The sequence below is a fragment of the Hippopotamus amphibius genome, chromosome 11, assembly GCF_030028045.1.
Source record: "Hippopotamus amphibius kiboko isolate mHipAmp2 chromosome 11, mHipAmp2.hap2, whole genome shotgun sequence".
NCBI lineage: Eukaryota > Metazoa > Chordata > Mammalia > Artiodactyla > Hippopotamidae > Hippopotamus > Hippopotamus amphibius.
Genome location: NC_080196.1, coordinates 88379175 through 88405182, shown reverse-complemented (window position 1 = coordinate 88405182; position 26008 = coordinate 88379175). Strand labels below are relative to the sequence as shown.

The following is a 26008-nucleotide window of genomic DNA, read 5'->3' as shown; positions in this document are numbered from 1 at the left end:
TCCAGGCAATAGCAAGTGAGGGGGAAAAGAGGGAGTCTATTCTAGATTAAAAGATACTTGAGAGAACAACCAATTACAAAATGCAAATCTTGTTTGGTTACCAATTCAGTAAACCAACTGTAAAAAGACATTTTCGGAACAATATGGGAAATCTGAATATAAACTGGGAATTAGATGATACTGAGCAATTAGTGTTAATTTTGTTGGGGTTGATAATGACATTGTAATAATGTAAGAAAATGTCCTTATTTTTTTTGAAGATGTCTGCTGACATATATATATGTGAGAAATAACATGAGAATCTGGGATACAGTTGAAGATATTGCAGCAAAACCAGAGAGGAGGCAGGAATAGATTAAATCAATTGGGCAAGATGCTAGTTATTGAAACTGGGAAATGGTGGGTTCATTGTGCTCTTTTCTTCAGTGTTCGTCTAGAATTTTTCATCATAAAAAGTTTTTTTTTAAACCCAGCAATGTTCAAGAATGGGTAGGGGGGACTTCCCTGGTGGTGCAGCGGTTAAGAATCCACCTGCCACTGCAGGGGACGCGGGTTAGATCCCTGGTCCAGGAAGATCCCATATGCCGCGGAGCAACTAAGCCCGTGCGCCACAACTACTGAGCCTGCGCTCTAGAGCCTGCAAGCCACAACTGATGAGCCCATACTCTGCAACTACGGAAGCCTGTCCGCCTAGAGCCAGCGCCCCACAACAAGAGAAGCCACCGCAATGAGAAGCCTGTGCACCACAACAAAGAGTTGCCCCTGCTCTCCACAACTACAGAAAGTCCGCATGCAACAACGAAGACCCAACACAGCCAATAAATAAAAATAAATAAATAAATTTATTAAAAAAAAAAAAAAAAAAGAATGGGTAGGACTTACTGGTTCCCAGATATGCTGAAAGGATGCAATCTGTGATGTCAAGGAATCCAAGCTCAAAAGCACGTATGTATTTGTCATTTGACATGATGAGAGGACATTCTCTCAGAAAAGCCTTTCTGAGCTTCGTTATTTTTGACTGCTTACTAGCTTTTTGTTTTTCCTCTCTGAACCATTTTATTTGAGGTTTACCAAAAACTGATCATCTAGGGAAACTGCGACAGCACTATAACCTCCTCAGCAAGTCCTAGTTTTGCTGGGAGGGAAGGGCTCTCTATTCCTCCCCGGGGGGGCACAGCCCTTCCCAGAGCCGTGCACGAAGCTGTCCAGCCTCCACACACCCTCCTCAGCTGGCTCTCACAGTCCCCCGGGGACATAAGTAAAGAGGTCATGGCCAACCCTGTTTCAAACAGGTGAAGGAATGGAGATTCTTTCTCTAAAGGATTTCGCAGCCACATTGAAATGATGGTTCTCTGTTTGGATTCAACTTTAACATTGTGTGTAAATACCTCTCTCTTCACAATGTAAAATGCTGATCACCTTAGCACATTAGAAAAGTCTTATAAATTTGAGAAGAGTTGAAGCAGGGCTGAAATTATGAATATAGTTAAAAGAACAGATTACACGTGAACATCATTTCCTGCCAGTGACTTCTTCTTTGGGAGCCTAGGTGATCAGCACGCATGAGCAGAAGTGTCTCTTTTCACCTTTGAATGTAGAAAGAGAAATGGACGAGGTAGGGGGAAGGGGAAGTGTCACAAGGCCCAGCTCTGCTGCAAACTGGCTCTTGACTTTGGGTGTATTGACTTCCCTTGACCTTGGTCCCCCTCAGCATATGGCAAGAGCAGCGTTTCCTTATCTGTCTCCTGTCTTATCTGCAGCTCGAAAGAAACAAGGTATGTGAAAATATTCTTGGAACTATAAAGGGATTATAATTATTTTTTAAGACATTCTCTCTAGTCAACATCTCTTATTTCCCAACTCTGCTTCTAGAATCATTCTTAAACCACTCTGGGATACAGTCTGAATAACAGACTCTGAGAGTAGACTATATTTTCAATTAGATATTATTTAGCTTCCTATTTACTGGGAAACATTAAAGATTTTCCTCCTAACTTAAAAAAAGTTTAATTTTGGGACTTCCCTGGCAGTCCAGTGGTTGGGACTTTGCCTTCCAATGCAGGGGGTGCGGGTTCGATCCCACATGCCTTATGGCCAAAAACCAAAACGTAAAACAGAAGCAATATTGTAACTGATTCAATAGACTTTTAAAACAAAAGTCCACATCAAAAAAATCTTTAAAAAAAGTTTAATTTTAAGACTGTTAAAATCCCAACGTATTATTTCTGGAATATTCTTTGAGTCCTGGAGATTTTAGCATTTTATGGTTCTCTGCCAAAGCCCTGTTTAGATACAGTAAACAATTTGGCTTTAAACTCAGAATGTCCATTTTAAATATTGTCAGAGGTAGCCCTGACCTATGTTCCTTATGTTCAGGCAGATTCTTTCACGGTACAAGTAGCATGGATTGAGGACTTGATCAGGAAAACCTTCATCTTAATTTTCTGGGGCTGGAACAAAACAAGGAGACTTTGCTTAAAGTGATTAATATATCCTCATCTGTACTCAGTGGCTCATGAAAATGTATTCAGAATGTACTCCCTAGATCTCTTACCACGGCAGGTTGGAGGCTGCTAAAACAAACACGAGATCCTCAGAGCGAGCCAGCCCGTCCATCTGTACCAGTAACTCTGTCTTCATCCGCAGGCTTCCTTCGTGCTCTCCCCTAGAGAAACACAAGGAGGTGAGACACTCCCAAGAGGCAGGGTCATCGCTTCCATGACCAGAAGGACATTCACAGCAAGGACTCAGTGACTGCAGACCAGGTTCTCTTCTGACAACTAACCCCTTCCCTGCCACATTCTCAGAAGCTGCCACATTCTCAGGAGCTACTCATCCCAGAGCTGGAGAAAACAAGCAATTAGTACTATTTTCAAACAGTCACAGAAAGGAAGTAAATGAAGATAGTGATGATACTGAAAAGAAAACCAGAAGTTGGCAACGAACCAGAAAGTAACTGAAGGGGAGACAGTGGCACTGGTAGATTAAACAAGGCAGCCCAGCTATGTCGACCTGCGGTATCATTCACCCTTTTTAAAAAATGGCTTCATTTAGAATAATCCTTTTTCACTTATACAGCAGGCATGAAAGTATTTTATACACATTATTTCCTTTAGTATAATTTATGGATATAAACTATCCAAGAAGAGAGATGAACTATAATACAGTGTGTTTCGTTCTCTTCTAATAAGAGACAAGATAATGACATGGAAACTAGGCTTTCCTTGCACAGCAGATCAGAGGCAGTTTTCTGTGCAATTTTGTCCTCCAATTTCCCCACCACCCGCACTGCCTGAGACTCTCCCACCAAGAAAGAGCTCACTAAACCACAGGACGTGCACAATTGAAATTGGCTCTAAGTCCTGACCAGCTCCACCAGGCTCTCAAGCTAAAAGGACAAAAAAAAAAAGCTTTTTTTAGCACAACATGATGTTCAGCTTCTCATCCCTGCATGTGTACAGCGGCAGCCCAAATTAAGCTTCTGGGTTTTTTAGGACCTGTGTTCCTTTCTATCTAAGAGAAAAGCCAGTCTCACAGTATAGTTATGTATTTATCTAGCATTTACACATAATTATTATTCTTTTAACATAATGTGACCCCGAAAGTCTTCAGAGCACCTGCCCTTATTCCCTGATCCTTTGAAGACTCTAGTTTTAGTGTTTAACGTCCAGACAAGGAAACTGACATGCTCAAGACTAGTAGATGAAGAGTTTCCAAACTAGCTCGATCAAAGCTGTGGCAAACCCTGGGGGTGGAGATGGACAGAGTGCACATAAGGGCAAGTGTCATACAGTAAGGCAGGCCAGGTGTGTGGGGCTTTGCAGGGGGAGTGACCACGAGGGCAGTCTGGTGGGTTCCCAGCCAGGCCCCTGCGCAATTGCCTGCTCCCGTCAAGGCCTCTTTGAAGAGGCAGAGCACCCAGCCTGGGGGCTGACTAGCGCCCATTAAGCCATAGCAATAGTCACATTTCAATCAACAGCATGAATCCCATGCATCTTGGGTGCATCTTGATGCTTGTTTTTCTCTGCTGTGAAAATGGTTTTTAATAAGTAAAATTTCATAAATTATATTCTAGTTATACTTCCAGCAAGATAATTGTTTGCTTTTTATTACTATTAGTTCTGCCTTGATGATAGACCATTAGAGGCCATCAATAAATGCAGCTGTGTTGAGATTTCCCTGAGACCTGTTTTTTTCAAGCCAGGGATACCAAGTCTCGTAAAAAGTTTCAAAGAATTAAATTCTACAGCCAGAAGAAAAAAAAGAAAGAAAGAAAAACGCCTCTGATGAAGACAGAAAGGCGTTCTTAAATCACACACACACACACACACACACACAAACACAGATGTGTTCTTGCCTGCTGTGGACATTTGTGGACACGATCTTTAGAGATAACATGTGACATGTTTAAAATCGGTTAGGTTGAGCCACAATCTGGTGTCACAGGGGAGTGGTGACTTCCCTGGCCTCACACACCTTGTGAAGGACCGCCTCTTGGGACTTGGCCCTTGGCAGCCCCGTTCCCCACAGGCAGCCCCTCTGGCTCCAGAGGAGGCTTCACAGGCGGCTATTTTGAGCCAGCCGGACGGTTATGGCAGCCTGGGATCAGGGGCTGGGTGATCTTCAGGCCTGAAAACCACTCTGTGGGGAAGGGGGAAGGGAGGATGACATTTCCTCCGGTTATAAAAACTACTTAAATCAGCTATTCAGTTAACAGGATCTAATTTAAAGACCTTTCCGTGTGTCTGCAGAAAATTTGTGGGCTTATTAATAGGCTCATTCTGCTGGTAAACGTCGATGGGCTTCCGACCATCAAGCACACTTACAAGAGGGGAGAAGTGATGACCAAAAAAACCCTGTCTGTTACCCAGGAGCCGTGCCTCTCTGACTCATCACTGACTCCAGCTCGTCCAGGAAGATGGTGGAGGGGGCGTGATAGCGGGCAAGTTCAAATAACACCTGGGTGGGAGAAAAGCAACCACATGTTCAAATTCATATACTTAAAGTTCTCAGATGCTCCCAGAGATTAAAAGCTTAGGATGGCTGTAATATTAAGTATTTATGCTGCACTTGGTTATTTCACAATAACTTTATAATCATCACAACTCTTTCTCCCTAGCACTACCCCGTGAAGTTGGATGGTCCAATTATTTCCATTTACTACCTAGTAAAACTAAAGCCAGAGAGAATAAGTGGTTAGCTCAAGGTTACTCATCATAAATGGGAGAGCTTAAGATAAAACTCAGTTCCTGAGCTTCCAACTGGTTAGTTAACCCTGGAGAATAACATGTTCCACATGGACGCGAAAGCCTTGGAATATGTAAAATCACTGAATCATTTTTTCCCCTTAACACTTAGGGATAATAAGAAGGTTATTCTCAGAAGGAAGAACTGCAGGGAAAGGATAGAGCTCCAGTCATGGGTAACAAGGCAGAAGAATTTTGCCCTTTTCTGCTCCCCAAATTACTCCACGAAGTCCACAACACTGCTGTTTGGTAGGCTTCGGTACTTGAAGGCAATTCCCAATTGAATAAAATGTTCCATTCCAGAATAAAATATTACAGACTGAACAAGAAGAGGAAAGCAACCAGCAAAAGAACAGATATATAAAAACAAAGTCAAGAGCTCTAAAGGGAGATGTGGTGGTGATGAAAAGAGTATAAAAAACTATACCTTTTTTTAAAAAAATTCTGGAACTGATCTCTTGAGCACCATATACAATTCTTCACTGGTTGATCAGAGAAAGCATTAGAGATTTAGAAAAGAATAGATGTTCTTTAATAGACATTGGGGATTTATTCTCTGTGTCACTTAGCACTAGCAAAGCATCACAGAATAAATAAGAGGGGAAGGGCTCAGAAAAGGCCGGATGATGGTTTTCATAGTGGTAGCAGGTCATCCCTTACAGGCCTCCCTGTCAGTGAATGGGAAACTCCTCACCGTCACCACTGCTCGTGTGTGTGTCCCTCCATGCTCATGCGCAAGTGTTTTCCTTTCACAGAATCCTATGTCATTCAGCCAAGACAACTGGCTCAGCCCAGTGAGCTTAAGAGAATGGTGTCAGTGCTGGGACACTCATCACAAATGCTTTTTAGACACAACAGAGACCACCTCATTAGAAGCAGGTAACTTGTCTTCCTGTCACAAAAAGAAAACCCCCAATACACCTGATATTAAGGATGATTACAACAGCAGCAATCTACCCAATGAAAAATGGCATATTAGTACTCTTTTAGAGGGACTTCCCTGGTGGTGCAGTGGTTAAGAATCCACCTGCCAATGTAAGTGACATGGGTTTAGTCCCTGGGCCGGGAAGATCCCATGTGCCACGGAGCAACTAAGCCCTTGCACCACAACTACCGAGCCTGTGCTCTAGAGCCCGCGAGCCACAACTACTGAGCCCACGCGCCTAGAGCCCATGCTCCACAACAAGAGAAGCCACGGCAATGAGAAGCCTGCACACCGCAATGAAGAGTAGCCCCCATTCACCACAACTAGAGAAAGCCCATGCGCAGCAACGAAGATCCAACACAAACAACAAATTAATTAATTAACTAATTTAAAAAAACAACTCTTTTAGAAACATACACTTTTTTTTTTTTAATTGGCTGTGTTGGTTCTTTTTTTGCTGTGTGCGGGCTTTCTTTAGTTGTGGTGAGTGGGGGCTACTCTTTGTTGTGGTGCATGGGCTCCTCATTGCCATGGCTTCTCTTGTTTCGGAGAACAGGCCCTAGGCGTGTGGGCTTCAGTAGTTGCAGCACATGGGCTCAATAGTTGTGGCTCACGGGCTCTAAAGCGCAGGCTCAGTAGTTGTGGCACACGGGCTTAGTTGCTCCACGGCATGTGGGATCTTCCTGGAACAGGGATCGAACCCGTGTCCCCTGCATTGGCAGGCGAATTCTTAACCACTGCACCACCTAGGAAGCCCAACATACGCGTTTTTAAGGAGCTCCCCAAAGTGCAGAGAGTCCAACAGGCTCAATAAGACCAAACACCCCACTGGAAGGAGAGCCACATCTGGAGCTCATGTTTCCACGTGGACCACACCACTGCCTTTCCATTGCCAGAGAATATATAGAATCCTGGGTAAGTGCTCAGGAAGCATTAGTCTAAAATTTTCAAAAGTTCCTGGAGGAAGTTAAATTATACATTTGGGGGTGGGGTGGGGTGGAATGTTGAAAGATGCAAGCACCAACAGGTGTGTGCATTTGCTAAAGAGACCACTCAACTGCTCAATAGCATCAACTCCTAAGAGGCATGAACATTAGGAGAGGAGGGAGAAACATAACTGAAGGGGTCCCTATAAATAACTCTTTAATTGGAATAAAAAGAGAAGCAAATGGTAGGAAAGCATCTCTGATTTGGGGGAAGGCCTTGAAGGGCTTTTTTATCTGAAAGCTTCAAGGTAAGAATCTTGACAATATGACCAAGATTTTCCAGGTGAGGTTCTTCCCAGGAGCCCAGAAAATAGAGTAATTTCTGCAAGGACAGGAGGTAAGATTCTTCCAGGTTAGCAGAGTTATCTGTTTTCCTTTTGAATTATTTTTTAATATTCAAAAATGTATTTCATAGAAAATAAGAAATACGAGTCTCTTCTAAACCTATAAAAAGATGCTCAAATTCATTCAGAATGAAAGAAATGCATATTTGAGCACTGAAACATTACTTTAACTATCAGACTGGCAAAGAGTTTTAAATTTGGGTACTGCATGGTATTGGCCAGGGTGTGGGGAAGCAAACACACACACCGTTGATGGGAATGTAAGCTGGTGCAACCCTGCTGGCAGGGAATTTGGCAATCAGTGGTTTTCTTTCCTTCTGACCCAACGACTCTACTTCTAAGAAATTGCCCTACACTGTATGCAAAGATATGTGTATAGGAAGACTCTTCACTGTAGTTCTCTTCATAATAGCAAGAGACTGGAAACAACCTAAATATCTATTAAGGAAAGATTGGTTAAACATGTTTCAGTACAATCATGCAATGAAATGTCATGCAGACGTATTAAAAACATGTCTGTCTATCTATAACAGTGTGGAACAATATCCAAGTTATGCTGTTAAGTGTGAAAAAACCACAAGGTACAGAAGAGTATGTGTACTGTGTTCCTACTTGTATTTTAAAAGGAGGAAGATAGAGATACAGTTTTTGATGTTAATGTAGATATAACTAAATGTTCGGGAAAGCTGTACAGCAACTGTAGTAGTTTCCTCTGGGGAGAGGGCTAGGGGTCTTTTTTACTTTTTTTTTTTTTTTTTCAGAAAGACTACTTTTTAAATATATGGTAAAGGAAGGGGAAAAATTGGGGGTGGAATCATTTCCTTACTCGTTGAAGTCTAACAAAACAATACTGAAGGACTTCCTAGGTGGCGCAGTGGTAAAGAATCCGCCTGCCAATGCAGGGAACACGGGTTCGAGCCCTGTCCTGGGAAGGTTCCACATGCCGCGGAGCAACTAAGCCCGTGCGCCACAACTATTGAGCCTGTGCTCTAGAGCCCGTGAGCCACAACTACTGAGCCCATGTGCCACAACTACTGAAGTCCACGCGCCTAGGGCCTGTGTTCCACAACAAGAGAAGCCACTATAATGAGGAGCCTGTGCACCACAATGAAGAGCAGCCCCCTCTCTCAGCAACTAGAGGAAGCCCGTGTGCAGCAACGAAGACCCAACGCAGCCAATAAAAAACAAAAAAAACAAAAAAACTAATACTGAAGCAGAGGAAAACTTGGGTCAATAAAATGCTCGCACAGAATGCAGCATTCTAGTTGCATGACTTTTCTGGCTGTTCAACATTAAACAAGAGAATCCATTTAGTTTAAATCCTTGTTAAGAATATTCACAAAACATCTGAATTTCTTCTTCTGCCTGGATGAGTCCTGTCCAGGGAATCTGATGGAATCTTTCTCCAAGAACCTTGCAGGGTTTTGTGCTCATAGTTCAAAACACCACTTTTCATAACAGAAGATGACTCTAAACTGATTCTGGGGGCACCTTGTAGGTTTTGTTATCCCTCAGCACACAGAAATGGAATGTTAAAGAAAAGTCTCCAGGCTGATGAGAATTCTAGTTTGTTGGATTTAAGCTCATTGAAATCTAGCTAACTAGAATCACACGGAACCCAGAAATTTAGGAGCAGCTAAATTTAAACCCCTTCTGGCACTGAGTTAGACTCAAGATGAATAACAATGAAACAGAAGATGTCAACATAGATTTCCAAGAATTACAATCTGGTACAGGTGATGAGAATGTATAAAAACATTTGAAGGAACTTGAGAACAATCACGAAGTAATAAATAATAGGTTATTTCAGGTAAATCAATCCTTTAAAAATATTTTATTATCACTTCCAAATAAGTCATGATATTTTGAAAAGGAGTCTATCCAAGGTAATGTAATTTAAGCATAATATTTTAGAGTAATTTCTTTTCAGAAAATATATATTTATATTCACTTAGTATTGGTTACTTATCAGTCACCCTACAGATGCAACAGTTTAACAGGATTTCTGAGCAGGACCCACCTTACACTGAGGCATAAATCAAAAATAAGCATTCTCATAAGGTGACTGGAAGATATAGTAACATTTTATAACATAAAATATACTATATATTATGAATGAAATATTGTAAAGATGGAAACAATCTCTTAAGGGAAGAAAAGAGTCCCTTCAGGCTATGGGCTCTGCAGAGGAAAGTGGCTCAGAGCATCTGAAAGAATAATTAAGTTTTAAGTTTCTTGATACTTCCTTAGAGTATCTAGTATAGGGACCAGCATACCGTAGTAGTCTCTCAATAAATGTTAACTGAATATACTGCACATGCTTAATAATAAATGCTTCCTGAATGAAGAAAAAATAGGCCACTTCAGAGACAATTTTTTCCAGCTTCTATTCCTAAGTCGCATGAATCAAAAAAGGGCTGTTGGTCAAATTCCCAAAGGAAGGGAGACCATGTTTGCTGATAGGCGAATGACTAATAGCCACATATAGTAGTCAATCTACCTCCCGGACTTTTGGTAATTAAGATCCAGGATAAATTTGAACATATAAATCACATAAAAACAAATAAGATCTAACCTCATTTTGTACCACTGTATTCTGCCGGAACTTATTCTAAAAAAACAAAATCAAGAATCCCTACCCGAACAAGCTTTTCTGAATCCCCTCTCCATTTGCTGACGATGGTAGATGCAGAAATATTAAAGAAGGTTGTTTTGCATTCCGTAGCCACAGCTTTGGCCAGTAAAGTCTTTCCTGTACCTAGAGACACGTGTGGGTAAAATATGAGCGGCCCTCAAACTCCATTCTCTGCTCACAGACAGAAGGCAGTCACACAAGTGAAAAAGGAGGTAGTTACTCAGTGGGCACTGCCCCAGCCCCAAAGTGAGGACAGACAGAGCAACTCATCCTCTGCACACACGCTTCACACCAAGACCAAAACTGAAAGGTTCCTTTACCTGGAGGTCCATAGAGCAGCAGTCCTTTCCAAGGGGAAAGAATTCCTGTAAACAGCTGTGGGTACTATGGGAACAAGGAACAATGATGCGGTTTGGTACCTTAGTGCAGGCAAGCTAGGGGAGCTAGGGTGAAACACACACAACTCTGAGTCAGGCTCTCCTTTATATAAGGCTGGCTTTCTCTCTCTCTCTCTCTCTCTCTCTCTCTCTCTCCCCCCCCCCCCCCATATATATATCTTATTTATCCTGATTTTACTTTCACACTTGATAGGATGCATGGCTTAATTTTTGTTGTGTTTTAAAACGGCAACTATTCTAAGGAGAAGAAAAGCGTATGTAGGTACTTTTCCTCTCCTTTACAATAATCACTTCCCCCAGAGTTCGATATGCAAAGCATTTGGCAACCTTTTGAGTGCTGCAAAGCAGGTATGCTCTTTAAGATACACACTAGAACCAACAAATAAAAGTGTGTGTGTGTTTAAATATATGCAGTTTATTGCATGTCAATTGTATCTCAATAAAAGTCCTTAAAGAAAAAAAAAAAAGGGTGTGTATGTGTGTGTGTGTGAATAAAGCTCAAAGCTAGGATGAAGCCTGATTTGGAAGTTGAGAACATTCAGTGCAGAATACATTATGAGACACTGACTCCAAACAGGACACACATGGACTTCAGTGCATCTCTCTCATTAATTCAAATTCAAACACTCTGGCATTGGTAGAGAACAAGGGAGAAAGAAAAATAACAGTAAAATTATAACTAGCTATCCGTTTCTTGTGGATGCTAATGTCAAAATCTTGACATCATATGGAACTTATAGTACCATGGAGATAACACATCCAGAGACTTCTAGAAGACTAGTACGACAGATAACACTTCTAGAAGACTGGTATGACAGAGCCACTCAGAAGAAACAGAGAATACATTTCTACTACTTGTGAACACCAGTACACTTCTTACCCCCATGTCTAAACACAGGAAGGAAGAAAGGAGAGAATCTAAATTTACTGATTTTGTCTCATTCAAATAGAAGCATCCAAAAATCAGGGGCTGCAAAGGCTCAGTGGTAAGAATAAATAGCTTATTCAATAAAGTAAACTTGTAATCCTGACTGTAGATTACAAAAAATGGCCACAAATTATTTGCAGCTCCCTCCACCAAGGGGCAGAGAATATTTCTCTATCACTTAAATCTAGACTCGGCCTTATGAATCTGGCCAGTGGGATATTAGCAAATAGAAGAAGAGACTTGAAAATAGAGACAGGCGAATATAAGGAAGATAAGAAGAAACATGGGGAAAGCTCACGGATCAGGCCCTGCCCTTTCTTGCTTCTGTCTGGGAACTCTCCGCACCATGTGAACAAGATTTGGGCTCTCCTGCCAGAGGACAAGAGGCAGAGAGAGGGCTCAGTTGCCCTGGTGATCCCAGCTTCTGCATCTTTTCCAGCCACCCCAGCTGATGCCCTAGACATGTGAGTGAGCCCACCAACATCATGTGGAAAAGAGCAGAGCTGGCCCAGCGGAGCCCAGCCCAAAGTGCCCACCCACAGAATTGCAAACAAATATGTGATTGTCATTCTAAGTTACTAAGTGCTGCTGTGGTCTATTATACAGCAAAAGCCATGTGGCACACAAACCTTCTCATCACCACTGTTGTAAACCAAACATGGAGAGTCTTGTTTTTCTACTTGTCCTCCTGTTTAGTGAGCTACTCTGCACAAAGATTTGTCAGGAATAAACCATAAGCACAACCCAACGGCTCTCCTGGCTGGTGCCCTGGATGGGACTGTCTAGTCTTTACACCCAGCCAAAAGCAAAGCCCCTGATGCTGGGACTGTTGGGGGCTGGGGAAGATCTATGCAAACAAAGTTAGGTGCTCTCTCCTATGGGAGGTATTTCTACTATAATGAGTATATTTTTAGGGAGGCAGGTTGATTTGAACCTATAGTAAATCATAATATACTACAGGCAAATCATATATACTATAGAGTCTTAGATCTTAAATTACCTCTTAGAGCAGATACCTGCCTTCAACCAACATGTAACATGATTTCAGATTTCCTAGATTGGACTGAGCCTTGGTGCTCCAGTGTTGACAAAATATTGTGACACAGGCAAAAAGTTAATTTGTGGACAGAAAATCACTGTGCCCTTCTCTTCCTGATGAGTGTATGACATACAGCTTATCCAATGGATAATAAACAGAAATATCTCCCAAGAGGCGCCCCATCCTTACCCTTATAGGATACACAACAGCTTCTTTGACTAACTGCTTGGCTGCATCGAGTCCAATAATGTCATTCCACTTTACGTTTGGATTATGGAGATAAATGTCCTGCAATGCATATTTGATCATTTTGTTAAAACTAACGTTCTCCTCCACTGCTGTAATAAACATGGGAGCAGCAGAATACTTGACTTACAATAGGACATAAAGTGCCTGTGATAAAAACTTTTCATGTTAGATACGTGTATATACACATTCTAATTTGAGGTTAGTTCACCAAAGGGATGCCATGAAAATATTCAGTGATTTTCCCTGAAGAAGATATTGTTGATTTAATACGGTACTTTTAGGGTAAAAAAAAAAAAAATCTCCTAACGATGGACTATACCTGCCCTTGGTCAACAGCAGACTATGCTGATTTACAACCGTAATCAAAGAAGCTACAGAATATGCCTACAAATTACACTAGCTTTTACTCCGAAACACAGTTCCTAGCCGGTGCCTGAACTCTCTCTTGCTCCTTGCTCTCGAAAACACGTTCTTAATTTGCTGCATAAAAGAGATACTGCTCCTCCGAAACCAATTTCTCTTTTTCCCTAGTGATCGCTCCCTACCTCCATCAGGAGCAATTGCTTCTACAAAATCTAAGGAAGCCAACAACCAAGCGAAAGTGCAGTTTTCCCCTCGCATAGTAGAGCCCTGTAGCAACCATCGAGAGTAATCAATTAAAGTAGATTTTACCGATAACTAATTTACAGTTTCCAAACTTCAATTTCATAAGACGTTCAGAACAGTCACTCAGGGGCCTTTCTCAGTAGGAACTGTTTTGGGCAAACTGAATGTCTAGCGTGTTACAGCCCACCCCCCCACCCAAAAAAAACCCTCCTCCTTTCCAAAGTCATACCGAGGGACTACAGAACAACCTGGAAACTACTTTTATATTTATTTAATTTTTAAATAAGTAATACATGCACATGCTTCAAAAATATAAAAGCATATTTTAAAAATGCTGGTGAGATGTTATGCCTCCACTCCTGCCCCCATCCTCCCAGCTCCCTCCACTATGAGTGACAGTTTTTACCAGGGAAACTATTTATGCAGGTGGTTTTGACGGTGCATAATATGTTCCTGGGTGAGATGACAAAGGTCTCAGTCTTCCAAAGTCTTGGGAGAACCACCCTGTCTTTAGAGCATTCATTCTTATGACCACACTTTCTCAGGAAAAGCTTTGCACACAAAGGGGATTCACTGGAGGTCAAGGCAGCCATAGATAACAGCCGTATTTCTTGCCCTCTTCTAGAGCTGACATTGAAGTCCATATGGTAGTGTTCAATTTCCCAACAGGAAGTTTCTCCTTACAGCAATCAAAAGTTATCAGAACTCAATAGGACTGCCTCATGAGGTGGTGAGCTCCCCGTCCCTGTCAGCATTTAAGCAGAGTCTGGATGACTGCCTCCTACAGTACTGCAGAGAGGATTCCAGATGGAATCATTTCAGGCCACTTCTACTCTACAACTTTATCATCACTAGTCATGGTATCCTTTTGCAAAAACAGTAACAAGATTATTGATTTGGGGTATAAAAATATTTTTCTCTGCTCTCTTATGCATCCTCATTACCACAGCCTGGCTCAAACCCTCATCCTCCCGCTGGTAACAACTTCAGAGCTGGTCTTCCTATCTCCATTTCTTTGATAGCCTTCCACACCGTCATCAGAACAAGCTGTCTAAAAGCACACTTGATTCTCCCATCTTCCTGATGCACGCCTTTCAAAGATTCCCTGTCCCCTACAGACTGACCCCAGCCCTGAGTCTTATTCACAGCGCCCTTACATTCAGAAACCCTGGCCTCTCTCTCCAGCCCCGTCTCCCACTATTCCTTGCATCCCAGTCCTCCCTAAAAACGCTGCACAAGCACTACAATTTCACAGGTCTGAATGTTTGCCCAGAATGCCTCCCCCCACCATCTTCTACTCTTTTTCCACATGGCTATTTCCTGTGTATCTTCTTCCCTAACAGGTCCCCCACTCTTTGGTGCAACAATACCCATCCGTTATGCTCTCCAAGTGCACCTTGCCCGCGGGACAAAAAGCCCTTGTGGGCAGGGCTATGTTGATTCACTCACCTTGTGTTTCCAGTGGCCAGCACATGCCTGACACATCAGAGGCGTGCAGGGGACAAATGCTGGGCTGAACGGAGAGCTGGGGGACCTCAATGACCTCAGAGCAGCTGTGCAGTTTTTGCATCATTTTAAACATCTCCCTGAGCCTGCCTAGGTTTCAGTCTTTCATTAAATACGAGATCGCTGGAAATAAGAAAAATCTCCTATAACTCAGGAATCTATTCTATTCTCAAGGAACCTGCCCAAAGTCACACAGCTAGAAAGAAGCGGACCTAGAAATCAAATCCAGGTCCACCTATTCCAGAGCCTCTGTTGTTAACCATTAGACCTCTCTGCCTTTAAGTGCTGGGGGCCAAGCCTGAAAAATCAGTAGTCTGGATGGTAAGATCTTTCCTACTAATCTGTTTCTTCATGGAAACTTCCAGTTATGAAATCAGACTCCTAACATCTCTATTTCTTGCCTTCGACTGCTTAAACAAGACACAGACGTGCTCTTTCCTTCTCTAAGAGGCTTTCTTTCCTTAACTCTTGGCTCGGCTTTAAAACCTTTCACCTGTCCCTTCCATTCTGAGTCTTTTTCTCCTTGGGTTTTCTTGGCCTCTGTAGTGAGATGGTGGGCTTTTTATATTGTAATTTTATGATTCTATAATTTATTCATCATGCATTATTGTGCCTCTAAACAATATGAGTGCCTTCGCAAGTGGGGGCACTTTATAAATAAATGATCATATTTATTGTTATTAATAAAAGAAGCAGCCCACAATGCTCCAGGAGCCCCAATCTGCCTCCGTAAATTTGTGAATTGAATATCAGATCTTACCCGGCTCACCACGGCTGCCAATTCTCGCATCTCACTGTTCATGCCAATAAATGCACTCAGAGGTTTCAACAATCGTTCCTGACAATGGGAATAAAAAGCTTCACGTTACAATACTGCTTCATCACTTAGGAAGAAAAACAGGGCACGGATGTCCATGACACAAATGGTGGCAGGTTGCTATGACCTTCTACTTGATCTCAAGGTTTCTCTGGACTCAAGATTATATTCCAAAAGTTCGTTTGGATTCTGGCAGTTTGCAAGACAAATGTCGCATCTTAGCCACTTACTGAGGGGTCTGGGTTACAGTCAAAGTTGTTCAAGCCAAGTTCACTGGTTGCTCCTTTGATGGCATCTGTGAGCAGCCCTCGGAAGTGAATGATTTGGCCCTGAAAGGGAGTGATAGTTATTGAAACGGCTATTAAAACATGAAGGGGGACTATTCTTAATAGCTCAGCTTCATTAAATCAAGACATGTTTATGTACCTTGGTATGCAGCACAAACTTAAAATGAAGCTTTAAAAAGAAACTGTGCTGGGACTTCCTAGGTGGCACAGTGATTAAGAATCCGTCTGCCAATGCAGGGGACACGGGTTCGATCCCTGGGCCAGGAAGATCCCATATGCCGCAGAGCAACTAAGCCCGTGCGCCACAACTATTGAGCCCGTGTGCCACAACTACTGAAGCCCCCAAGCCTAGAGCCCATGCTCCGCAACAAGAGAGCCCACCACAATGAGAAGCCTGCGCACAGCAACGAAGAGTAACCCCCACTCGCCAAACTAGAGGAAGCTGTGTGCAGCAATGAAGACATGACACAGGCAATGAATGAATAAACAAACAAACAAATAAATAAATGAAGTTAAAAAAAACTGTGCTAATAATGAACAAGATGATTTCCTCGAGTTGGGGCACTCTAGGAAAAAACAAGCTATAAATTCTTCAGAAGGAAGTTGGTTTGAATAAAATTCCCAGGCATTTTTCAGTTCCTGACACACCATCTGCTTCCTACATGTCTACTTCCCCTGTATTGTCTGATCCTTTTAAAACATTCCACACACAGGAAGAACTCATTGGCACAAGAATAACGATAGTTCCTATTTACTGACTATACTGTACATTCACCACTCAAGAGCGTGCCTAGCACAAAACAGTGTTGCGAGGTACACTGTGAGGATTATTTCCAGTCCTAATAACACTTTTGCTAGTCAGGAATGGCACCCTAGTTTCATAGATGTGGAGGTAAGGCCGGCGAAGTTAAGTCATTTGCTCAGGGCCACACAGCTAACGAGTGACCTAAGACCAGCATTCAAACCCAGATATCTGTCTCCCACACCCCCAAACTCCCATCCTTCTGATGCCACCTGTCTCCCCTAGAGGCAGAATGAAAAAGCAAGGATGCCTGCAAAAAATAAAAGACAATATCAGTAGCCGACATTTATTGAGTATGTATTATGTTCTGGGTGGAAGACTAAGGCTCTCCATTCATTATGACCTTGGAAGTGGGCACTATGATTGTTTCCATTTCACAGATGAGAGAAATCAGGCTTGGAGAGATTAAACGACCTGCCCAAGATTCCCACAGCCAGGAAGGTCTGAGCTGGGGTTTGAACCTAGGCAGGCTGACTCCAAAGCTGGTGTCTTTGAGAACAACACACCTACTAAATTTGCAGGGGGGCCTGGGAATTGTGAAGGTAGGGGCTCCGAGATGGCGATGAAAGACCCATTTTGGAGATGGGCCCCTGACCATACGCCCTCGTTCAGCTTATGAAATGCTAGGGAGAAAACTGTCCACAGTTTACCCTGAGGACATTTCTGCTGCAAAGAGAATTTATAGCCAGATTCTTTCAAAAGTTAAGTGCTGGGTTAAATAGCCCCTTCCTTGACCTGATCAGAAACATCCATTCATATCAACATGAGATGTTCGTAAGGGCACCATACTGGGCACACAAGTGACCAAAAACGTGATAAAGGTAGTGCCAGTGAGCAGGGAAGTATTTCTCCATGGGCAGCACTGATTCCAAGGTGTCACCTCCAGGAATTACCCATATGATTGAGGCCCTAAAAGGAGCCAGTTCAGGACCTTGAAGCGGCTCCCCTTGATTTCAGGGAGACGCTCCCAGTTCCCCTGCAAACACACATACCCAGAGTTTAGTTTGCCTGAGAAGAGCTGGCCAGAGGTAAGTCAGCAGTCCCAAATGATCAAAGAAAGAAAGAAAGAAAGATGACAATGAAATTCAACCCTCTAAGTTATAATCAAGAGAAACACACTGGTGCTGATACTGCTTTTTTATTTGCAAGTGACCCATTTTCACCTACCGTTGCCCTACATCTACCCAATCTGGGTCTTTTCTGGTTGAGAGACAATTATTTATGAATCAGGGCATGAGATTCACTAGGAAAGGGGTAGAAATATCTATCAAGGACAAGATCAACCTTATATCAACTGAGGTTTCATGGTTCACATGAAATTACATTCAAGCCCGGAGTCTTATCTCCAAGGAGAAAGGGACACTGCTAGTCAACTCCCACTGGCAGGGCAGAAAAGAGTGAGTGTGAGGCCATAACGCCTTAAATAATGCAGAACACTTTATCACTGTAATCACAGAATTCCTAAGCTGAAAGGAAACTTAGAAGCCATCTCTTTCAAACCCCGCAATTTACAAGTGGGAAACTGAGTCCCTTGGAGATGGTCCAGTTCACTCAAGTCCATCCATCCAGAAGGGAGACCCAGACCAGGTCTCATCCTCAGCCAGTCTCTTCCCAGTTCACCCCACAGCCAAACTTTGATCATCACATATTACCTTTCCTGTTTGACAAATATAACACTGAAAATTTTCCATTTTCAAAAAGAAAAGGGAATTTCCCCATTCAGTGTTCGGTTCACAAGTCCCACTCACTTTTTGTGGACGGACGTTTTCTTCTCCGCCGCCTTTGTTGATTCCAGATATACTTAAGCCAAAGTCAGCACTCTCCCTGTGAGTGTGATTGACAACCTCCTGGAGAAAAAGCAAGACAGTGAGAAGTCAGCAGCGGATAGCAACTTCGAGATGCTGGCTGCGGCTGCCTGTCCCGTCGTCCCAAACCATCCTGCAAATGGGCATACCTGTGTGTGATTCGACCACTTCTGTGCAGACCCAACAAGATGAAGAAACTCTGTCTGTGCCAGGCAGAAGGAGCTGTCCCAGGAAGCCACGGGCTCTGAACAGCACAACCAGTGGAGGAAATGGTTGGGCCTCCACCCATGCCTACTCACTAGCCTGTCTTTTCTCCTGAGACCAGAGGTGTTTGTGGGCAGGGGTGGCTGAGTTTGGAGATGCAACAGAGTCAACAGTCAGCCAACCTCCTGTGGGATTCATCCTGCCCCTCTTCACCTCCCTTCCACCTGAGCCGGTTTGCAATGGCCAGGACCACACAACCTCCTTGAAGGTGAGAGATTCCTTTTAACCAATTGAGTTCTGTGATAACGCCTTTCTATCCCACCAGACAGCTTTGGCATGCATTCTTCCATTACTCTTCCCCATTTCCATTGATTATCTTTCCTTTGAAACCTGGTATGTTTTTTTCCTAAACCAGGAGGTTCTCGGCATGGATTTCATCCTCCTGCTGGGCTCTCTCCTCTTGCTGCCCATCTCTTCCCCCAGAAAGTCCAGTGAGGAGGTCTGGGATGGGGACTGACCACGTGTGCCTTGGAGAAACCCAACAGGATACTCTGAGGCCCAGCCACACCCAAGACTACCCTGGCCTACACTTAGGAACCCAGGGATGTGCTTCGGGACAGGAAGAGCTGGCACCTAGTTTCCCCAAGCGGGAGGATTGAGCTTTGCAGGAACCAGGCCTCCTGCTCTGACTGGACCTAGGACGCATCCCTCAAGGCCTGTCACCCAGCACTCAGACCAGCGGAAGGCTTGTGGGGAGGAAGGAGTCCTCCTTCCAAATGAAGAAACGTTAGGAAGCCTGGGCATCAGCCTGTTGTTTTCACCCAGTGTGCTGGGAGAAAATTTATGATTTAACAAAATCAAATTGTCCTTAATAAACAAATCAATGTGACTTTTTTCCTTGGGGCTGTTTCTCAGCCACCTGCAATTTTACCAATGCCAAGCAAAGCTGTCCTGACCTGTTTAGGATGCTCCTTGTGGAGGGGCTTGGTGTCCCCTGGCATCCCCACGGTGGTTTTGGACCGTGGCCTCTGCTGGCTGATCTTGGGAAGATTCTGACAGCTGTCGCTCATCACCCTAGGGGAGGGAACAAGACCTTGGAGGAAGTCCTCTGAACTGAATTCGAGGTAGCTAAACATCTTGCATAGTGCATTTAAAGAGAGTTCTGGAAAGATCTGCATATGCAGGTCTGTCTGCACCATCCTCCCACCCTGGCCAGCCAGGCCCTGTCCCTCTGCAGTCTACCCCCTGGGTTCCTCCAAGACTGGGCTAGAGGGTCCACTTCCTCCTGGAGGCCCCCGACACCCTCTCTTCATTTCCCCTTCACATCACCTGGCTTCTACAGATAGCTTCCTAGCCCCAAGAACACACTGCTCTACAAGCATTCTTCTGATGTTTCTTCTCACCTTCCTTAAAAAACAGCACTCAGACCAGGGGAAAGTGCAGGGGAGGAAGGAGTCCTCCTGCTCAAAGAAACATTAGCAAACCTAGGCGACCTGTCTTTTGAATCCAGCGTGCTGGGTGCACCCTGCCTACTGCCTCATACAATAACCATCAAAAGGGGCTTGTGATGTAAAATAGATAGCTAGTGGGAAGCTGCTGCATAACACAAGGAGATCAACTCGAAGATGGGTGATGACTTAGAGGGCTGGGCTCGGGACGGTGGGAGGGAGTCACGGGAGGGAGGGGATATGGGGATATATATATAAATACAGCTGATTCACTTTGTTGTACAGCAGAAACTGGCACAAGAGTGTAAAGCGATTATATTCCAATAAAGAGCTAAAAAAAGGGGGGGGCGGCTTGTGGAAGGAAGGCAAAATTTCCCTCATCTCTGTTGTCACAGATCATTCACATTTGCAGAACAAATTTTCACCAAATATTGTTCACTTGAGGCAAAATGAGTTGATGGGGCTGGAAGTCGGAATGGTAGCTAATGCCGGTGGAGATGGGGAGCCCTGCCTAGAAGGGGACCTGCTGAGAGGCTGGACATGTGGTAGCTGTGAGAGTATGTGTGCATTTGACCGTGTTTATGTCATACGTCAATTCAAATCAACCTGTTCACTACGTCCGCATAAGTAGACATGGAGTATTTTCAGGTAGGAGATGATATCCAGAAAGACACAAGGCATGCTGGGGGCAGAACGCAAGCTCCCCCACGGGAAGTTGTTGGCTTCTCCTGTCCTTCACGTGAGGAGCATTTGCAGGACATTCGCTAGAAGTATTTCTCCCCGTGTTCTAAGTGGTCTCACAGGACTGCTCTTTCAACCTCACTTTTTTGGTAGGAAATAAAAAGTTGCTGGTGTCCAATATAAACGCATAGTGATTTGGCCAGCAAGACTGCCCACGTCAATACCACCACCAATGTCCGCTCGTGGTCATCCCAGTGCTGGGCCCACTGGGGTGAGTGTCATAAGACATGGACAACTGGCAGTTTCTCAGGGCATCTGTCTTTCATCTGTAACCTAGGGATAAGAATGTCTGTCCCTTAGGCATTCTGCTGGCACAAAAATCAAATATCTATGAAATGAGTGCCAAGCATTGTACAAGTGCACACCTTTATGAATAGAATTGATTTAAATGAAGTAAGGATATACATATACATACATACATATATACATACATATACATACATACATATATACATACATATACATACATACATATATACATACATATACATACATATATATATACACATATATATATATAAAACACGTGCCTAAACATCCTTGCAAGGCTGGCGAGGAACTGGAAATCATTTTCCCACTTTGGTTTCCCATTGGAGGTAACTGATTCACAGATTTGCCTTGACATGACCAAAGACAAGTGCAACTAATGTACAAAGCAATGCAATTCATTTCCAATCAGCTCTAAGGATTGTAAAATTCTTCCAAATATGAAACCAAATTCATCCTGCTTTAACTTCAGTCACCAGTTCTTGGTGTGCCCTATGGAATTCTGCAAAGAAGGCCCAGGCCCTCTTCAGAAAGTGAAAACTGCTACCGTGTTGTTTTAGGTGCCCCCACCCCCACTCCAAGTCTTCTGTTCTTCGAGCTAAACATCTCCGGTTGCTCCAAGCACTCCTAAGGTTACCGGGCTCCTAGAGTCGTCCTCATCCTGGTCATCTTCCCTTTGTCCACTGTCATCTGACTGGAACAGAGTCACCTCCTACTTTTTGGACGCTGTGTTTCTATTGATGAGGCCCGAGACCACGTTAGCAATCACATCACACTGTTGACTCACACTGCATCTGTTGTCACTCAGATTTCTAGGTCTCAGATTTTGTAATGAGGGAGCTATTTCTTGTGAAGCTTTGATTAGAACTTAAACCTTATTTCATTAAATTTCATCCTGTTATTTTGGACCCATCTCTTAATCTGTCATGATCTTTTGGCATCCTAATTTCACTATTCATCACATTAGATAACCCTTCCTCCTTTGCATCATCTGGGAGCTTGATCTCTGGTGTGAGATGCAAGAATTAGGAAAAGCACTTTCATTTGTTAATAACCAGTCTCATGACACAACCTCTCATTTCAATAACTATTTTGAGTATAAATGTATACACAGACATCATGCCTCACTTTTCTAGTTATCCTTCCTGCCGCCAACCATCTGCCATCCAACCTCGATGGCTGCCATGTACGAACAGCTACCCGGAGAGGGGCTGAAGAAACCCCCAGCTGTCCTGTGCCACCACGCTCCAGCCCTCAAGGGGGGCAAGGCACTCCAGGGACGTTTGCTCACAGAGCGTCCTGCCAGGTAAGGAATGCCGAGGAAGTCCCAGGCATGAACATGTGGCTGAAGAGCAATCTGAACCCAAATGCACTCCAAAGCTGCCTCTTAAAATGCTCCTCACTGTTTCTGTTCACAAGCAGTTATCATTTATTACCAGAGTCTGACTAGCTTTATACAAACTATAAATAAAAGAACACTTTGGTCCAAACAATAAAACTGTTCCGAAAGAATCGCACGAAGCAAAGGTGGCCTCAGGCCGAGCATCACCGTGAGTGTCACCGTGAAGCAGGCTTGGGCTCCGAGGCTCTTCTACGAGGGAAGCCAGCACCTCCGCTCATAAAAGGTGAGGTGTCTCAGCCCCTTCCTTTTTAGGCTGCAGACAAGGGACCGGAGTCACAGAGCAGGGAGCCTCGCGGGGCTTGTGGAATTCACAGCACCCCTTGATGGCATGATGAGCTGCTTACGATCACAATCTAAGTTTTCTCCTTGCAGCTGAATTCTAAGATTTAAAGAAATTTTTTCACTGCCTCACTTGTGTGGCCCTGACCGGAAGCCCACTTCCACCTTCCCCTGGGGTCTGGGCTTTATTGTAATAGCAAAAATCCACAGGCCTTGATGCCCCAAAGCTGTGCTGGGCATTGCTGGACAGGGTCTGAGGACAGTGGTGTGGTCTGGAGTGAAGAGAGGAATGGGGTGGACACCGAGGCAAGACTGAGGGCCTGTGTCGACCTAGAACGGTCAAGAGACAGAGGGGATCTAATCAAATGCCCCAAGTCCCAAATGAGGTTTGTATTTGAGAAGCTGGAGAAAGAAATATAAGGTGAGAGTGAGAAAAGGAGAGGAAAAGAAAGGCCTGATTCTCTTCAGAGAGTCAGGACATGTGATCTGGAGTGCACAAAGAAATGACAGGGACAATTTGAAAAGGGAAAATAATGTTTCTTGGGTGCTTACTATGTGGCAGGAACTTACTATGTGTCAGACTCTTGTCCCAAGCTTGTAAGTAGCAGAGCTGGGAATTGAACCTGGGTCTTTTAAGCTCTGAGGTCCATACCACCTAGCCTAGAAAGACAGAGCATCAGTGGATGCAGTTCTTTGTGGTAAAACCAGAGAACTGACAGATATTGGTCCATGTCCTGGACATCTGTAACATGAGGGGAACGCATGCCTGGGTCCACCAAGGTCACAGGACCACAGTCTGGTGTTGCTGGTAGGCAGACATGGAGACACACTGGAGAATGTTCTGGAAACGGATCCCACAAGCTCCTACAGTTGAGTTGGTCATGATGAATTACCATTTACTTTACCTTCTGGTCTTCCCTCCACTTCTTTGTGGTAAATTATTTTCTGCTGTGGCAAAACAAATATTGGGAGGAAAAGGAAAGATTCAATTTTTAAGAGAATGATTTTTCAGGTAGGTTTGTTCTTTTACATTGTTTTTAACATTTGTGTTACATCCAGAAACTCTGAGCTATTCTCATCCATAGAGGAGTGGAATTACCTACTGGTGAAGAGAAAGAAGCCCGTGCTTCCCAAGCATTTCCACACAAGGAGCCCAAAGACCTCAGATATTAAACATGTTGGAGACCACAGACTCAGTGACACCTCCAGTGTGGGCTAGCTTTATAGTTACCATTTCATTAAGTTTTCATGAACGTGACACCATTTTGCTGCGGTCCCTGGGACACCGGGATGATTGCATGAGTCCGGCAGGGGACACTTTACCAGTCTGCTCTGCCTGTACCTTAATAAAGACATTGTGTCCAATAGCTCAGGAGAGTGTGGTTCCAAGCTAGAGCTAGCATGCTAGAAATCAGATCATGTCAATAACAGCCCTGGTGGCCCAGTGGTTAGGAGTCAGTGCTTTTTCTGTCAAAACCCAGATCCAACAACCAGCCAAGGATGTGGAGCTTTGAACCCTGCCTTGGAAGGGAGTTCAGATAAAACACCACTCTCTCGGACCCTTTCCAAGCTTTGAGATTCAGCCGGGGCTATTTTTAATTGACGTTCCTCTTGGTTTCCTGGTCCCCACATGAAATGTTAAAGTCTGTGGCTTAACAAGTGCCTTGTAAACAGGACAATGATCTCCCTTGGTTTATAATTACTTCCCCCACTTACAGACTTCTAAGTCAATGTCACTACAAAACACAGGGCCCTAACTTTAGATCTTCCCTCCCGCCAGCCTCCCTGACTGCTGACCTATACTGGGTCTTTGCATTATCTGGATTGATGGCTTTCAGAAGCATTTCATTATCTATACATGAGCTATTAGCCTCACCAATACTCGTTTTCATGTTATTTTCAAGATAGATAATAGGTCTTCCCAACAAGAAAAAAAAAAAGTCTTCTGTCATTTATTGTCTTCCAAAAGCTCTTTTCATCTCTAAAGAAATGAAAGTAATGTTGATCTTCTAAAAAGTGCATGTGACACACTGAGGTTTTGCTTTCACTGCCCTGAATCATACAGCCCTCAAACAAATGCCAATGTGATGAGAGGGACGTCCATGTCCAGACGATGGTGTTTGAGTTGTCTGCACTGGAACCAAGAGAGGCTACACGATCCTTTTGGTCTGTTCTTTCAGTGTGGGGGGGGGGGGACATCATCTCTCTGGGAAGAAAATGAGGAAGAAACATGAAACTTAAAGATGACATGAGGCCTTATTTCTAGAAAATAGCCACCTACCTGCATCTGATGCCTTTTTGACAATTTTGGGGTATTTCTGAAATTTTACAAAATAATAGCTCTCATATTCCATCAAAATGGTTTCAAGATCAACGTTGTCACAAACTTCAAAGCGTCGTAACCCCAGTTTAGTTTCTTGCTCCAAAGCGTTGGCTGCATCAATATATCTGGCCATTTCACAGAAGAAAAAAAAAATTAACTCTAGGTGAAAAGAATAAAGGCAAACAGGCATTATAAGTCCAAAGGTACGCAACACAAATAGTAAGCTTATCTTAAAGAGTACAGTAAATGAAAACTAGAATATATGATGTTTGCCTATAGAGTAAGGAGCCTCACATAGGTTAAGTATATCCAAATATTCTTTCAGAACATGTTGGAAGTACTTAAAAGTTAAATAAGTAAATCAACTAAGAAAATGTCTTGTAATTTACTTTTTTTTTTATTATTTTTTTGGGGGTACACCAAGTTCAATCATCTGTTTTTTATACACATATCCCCGTAGTAATTTACTTTTACTCATTTTTAGCCAAAGATGATTATTTGCCCAACTTGGTTACTTTTTTATTTACCAGTATTCATTTTAGGTAACATTTGGCAATTGATAAAACCCCAATTCAACCCCAACAGGCAAGATTTGCCATCCTTGAGGCAACTCAAAAGAATATGTCATGTGCTCTGAAGGGAATTCCAAAAATATGTCGATCAATATCACCAAGGAAATTTAGTATAAGACAACGTCATCTACTTGAATGTATTATTTCTGATCATTTCTTCATCAGCCACAGATTAACTACCAGGTGCCTCTGTTTGTAA

At 43.3% G+C, this 26008-nt stretch overlaps 1 protein-coding gene across 2 annotated transcripts in view; it reads right to left on the bottom strand.

Annotated features, from left to right (window-relative positions):
- Positions 1-25283, bottom strand: part of KATNAL2 (katanin catalytic subunit A1 like 2) — a 37757-nt gene extending 12474 nt beyond the window's left edge. The window contains exons 1-11 of one of the 2 annotated variants that reach the window (XM_057700146.1): positions 25196-25283; positions 23820-23862; positions 19734-19851; positions 18517-18615; positions 15910-16008; positions 15623-15700; positions 12691-12789; positions 10457-10520; positions 10141-10259; positions 4868-4959; positions 2555-2665 (exon numbers count right to left, since the gene is read on the bottom strand). In XM_057700146.1, the coding sequence (XP_057556129.1) occupies positions 2555-2665; positions 4868-4959; positions 10141-10259; positions 10457-10520; positions 12691-12789; positions 15623-15700; positions 15910-16008; positions 18517-18615; positions 19734-19851; positions 23820-23862; positions 25196-25268 (995 nt within the window). In that variant the 5' untranslated portion in view covers positions 25269-25283. The remainder of the gene's footprint in view (positions 1-2554; positions 2666-4867; positions 4960-10140; positions 10260-10456; positions 10521-12690; positions 12790-15622; positions 15701-15909; positions 16009-18516; positions 18616-19733; positions 19852-23819; positions 23863-25195) is intronic. The other variant, XM_057700147.1, reaches the window with a different exon arrangement.
- Between the last annotated feature and the right edge of the window lie 725 nt (positions 25284-26008).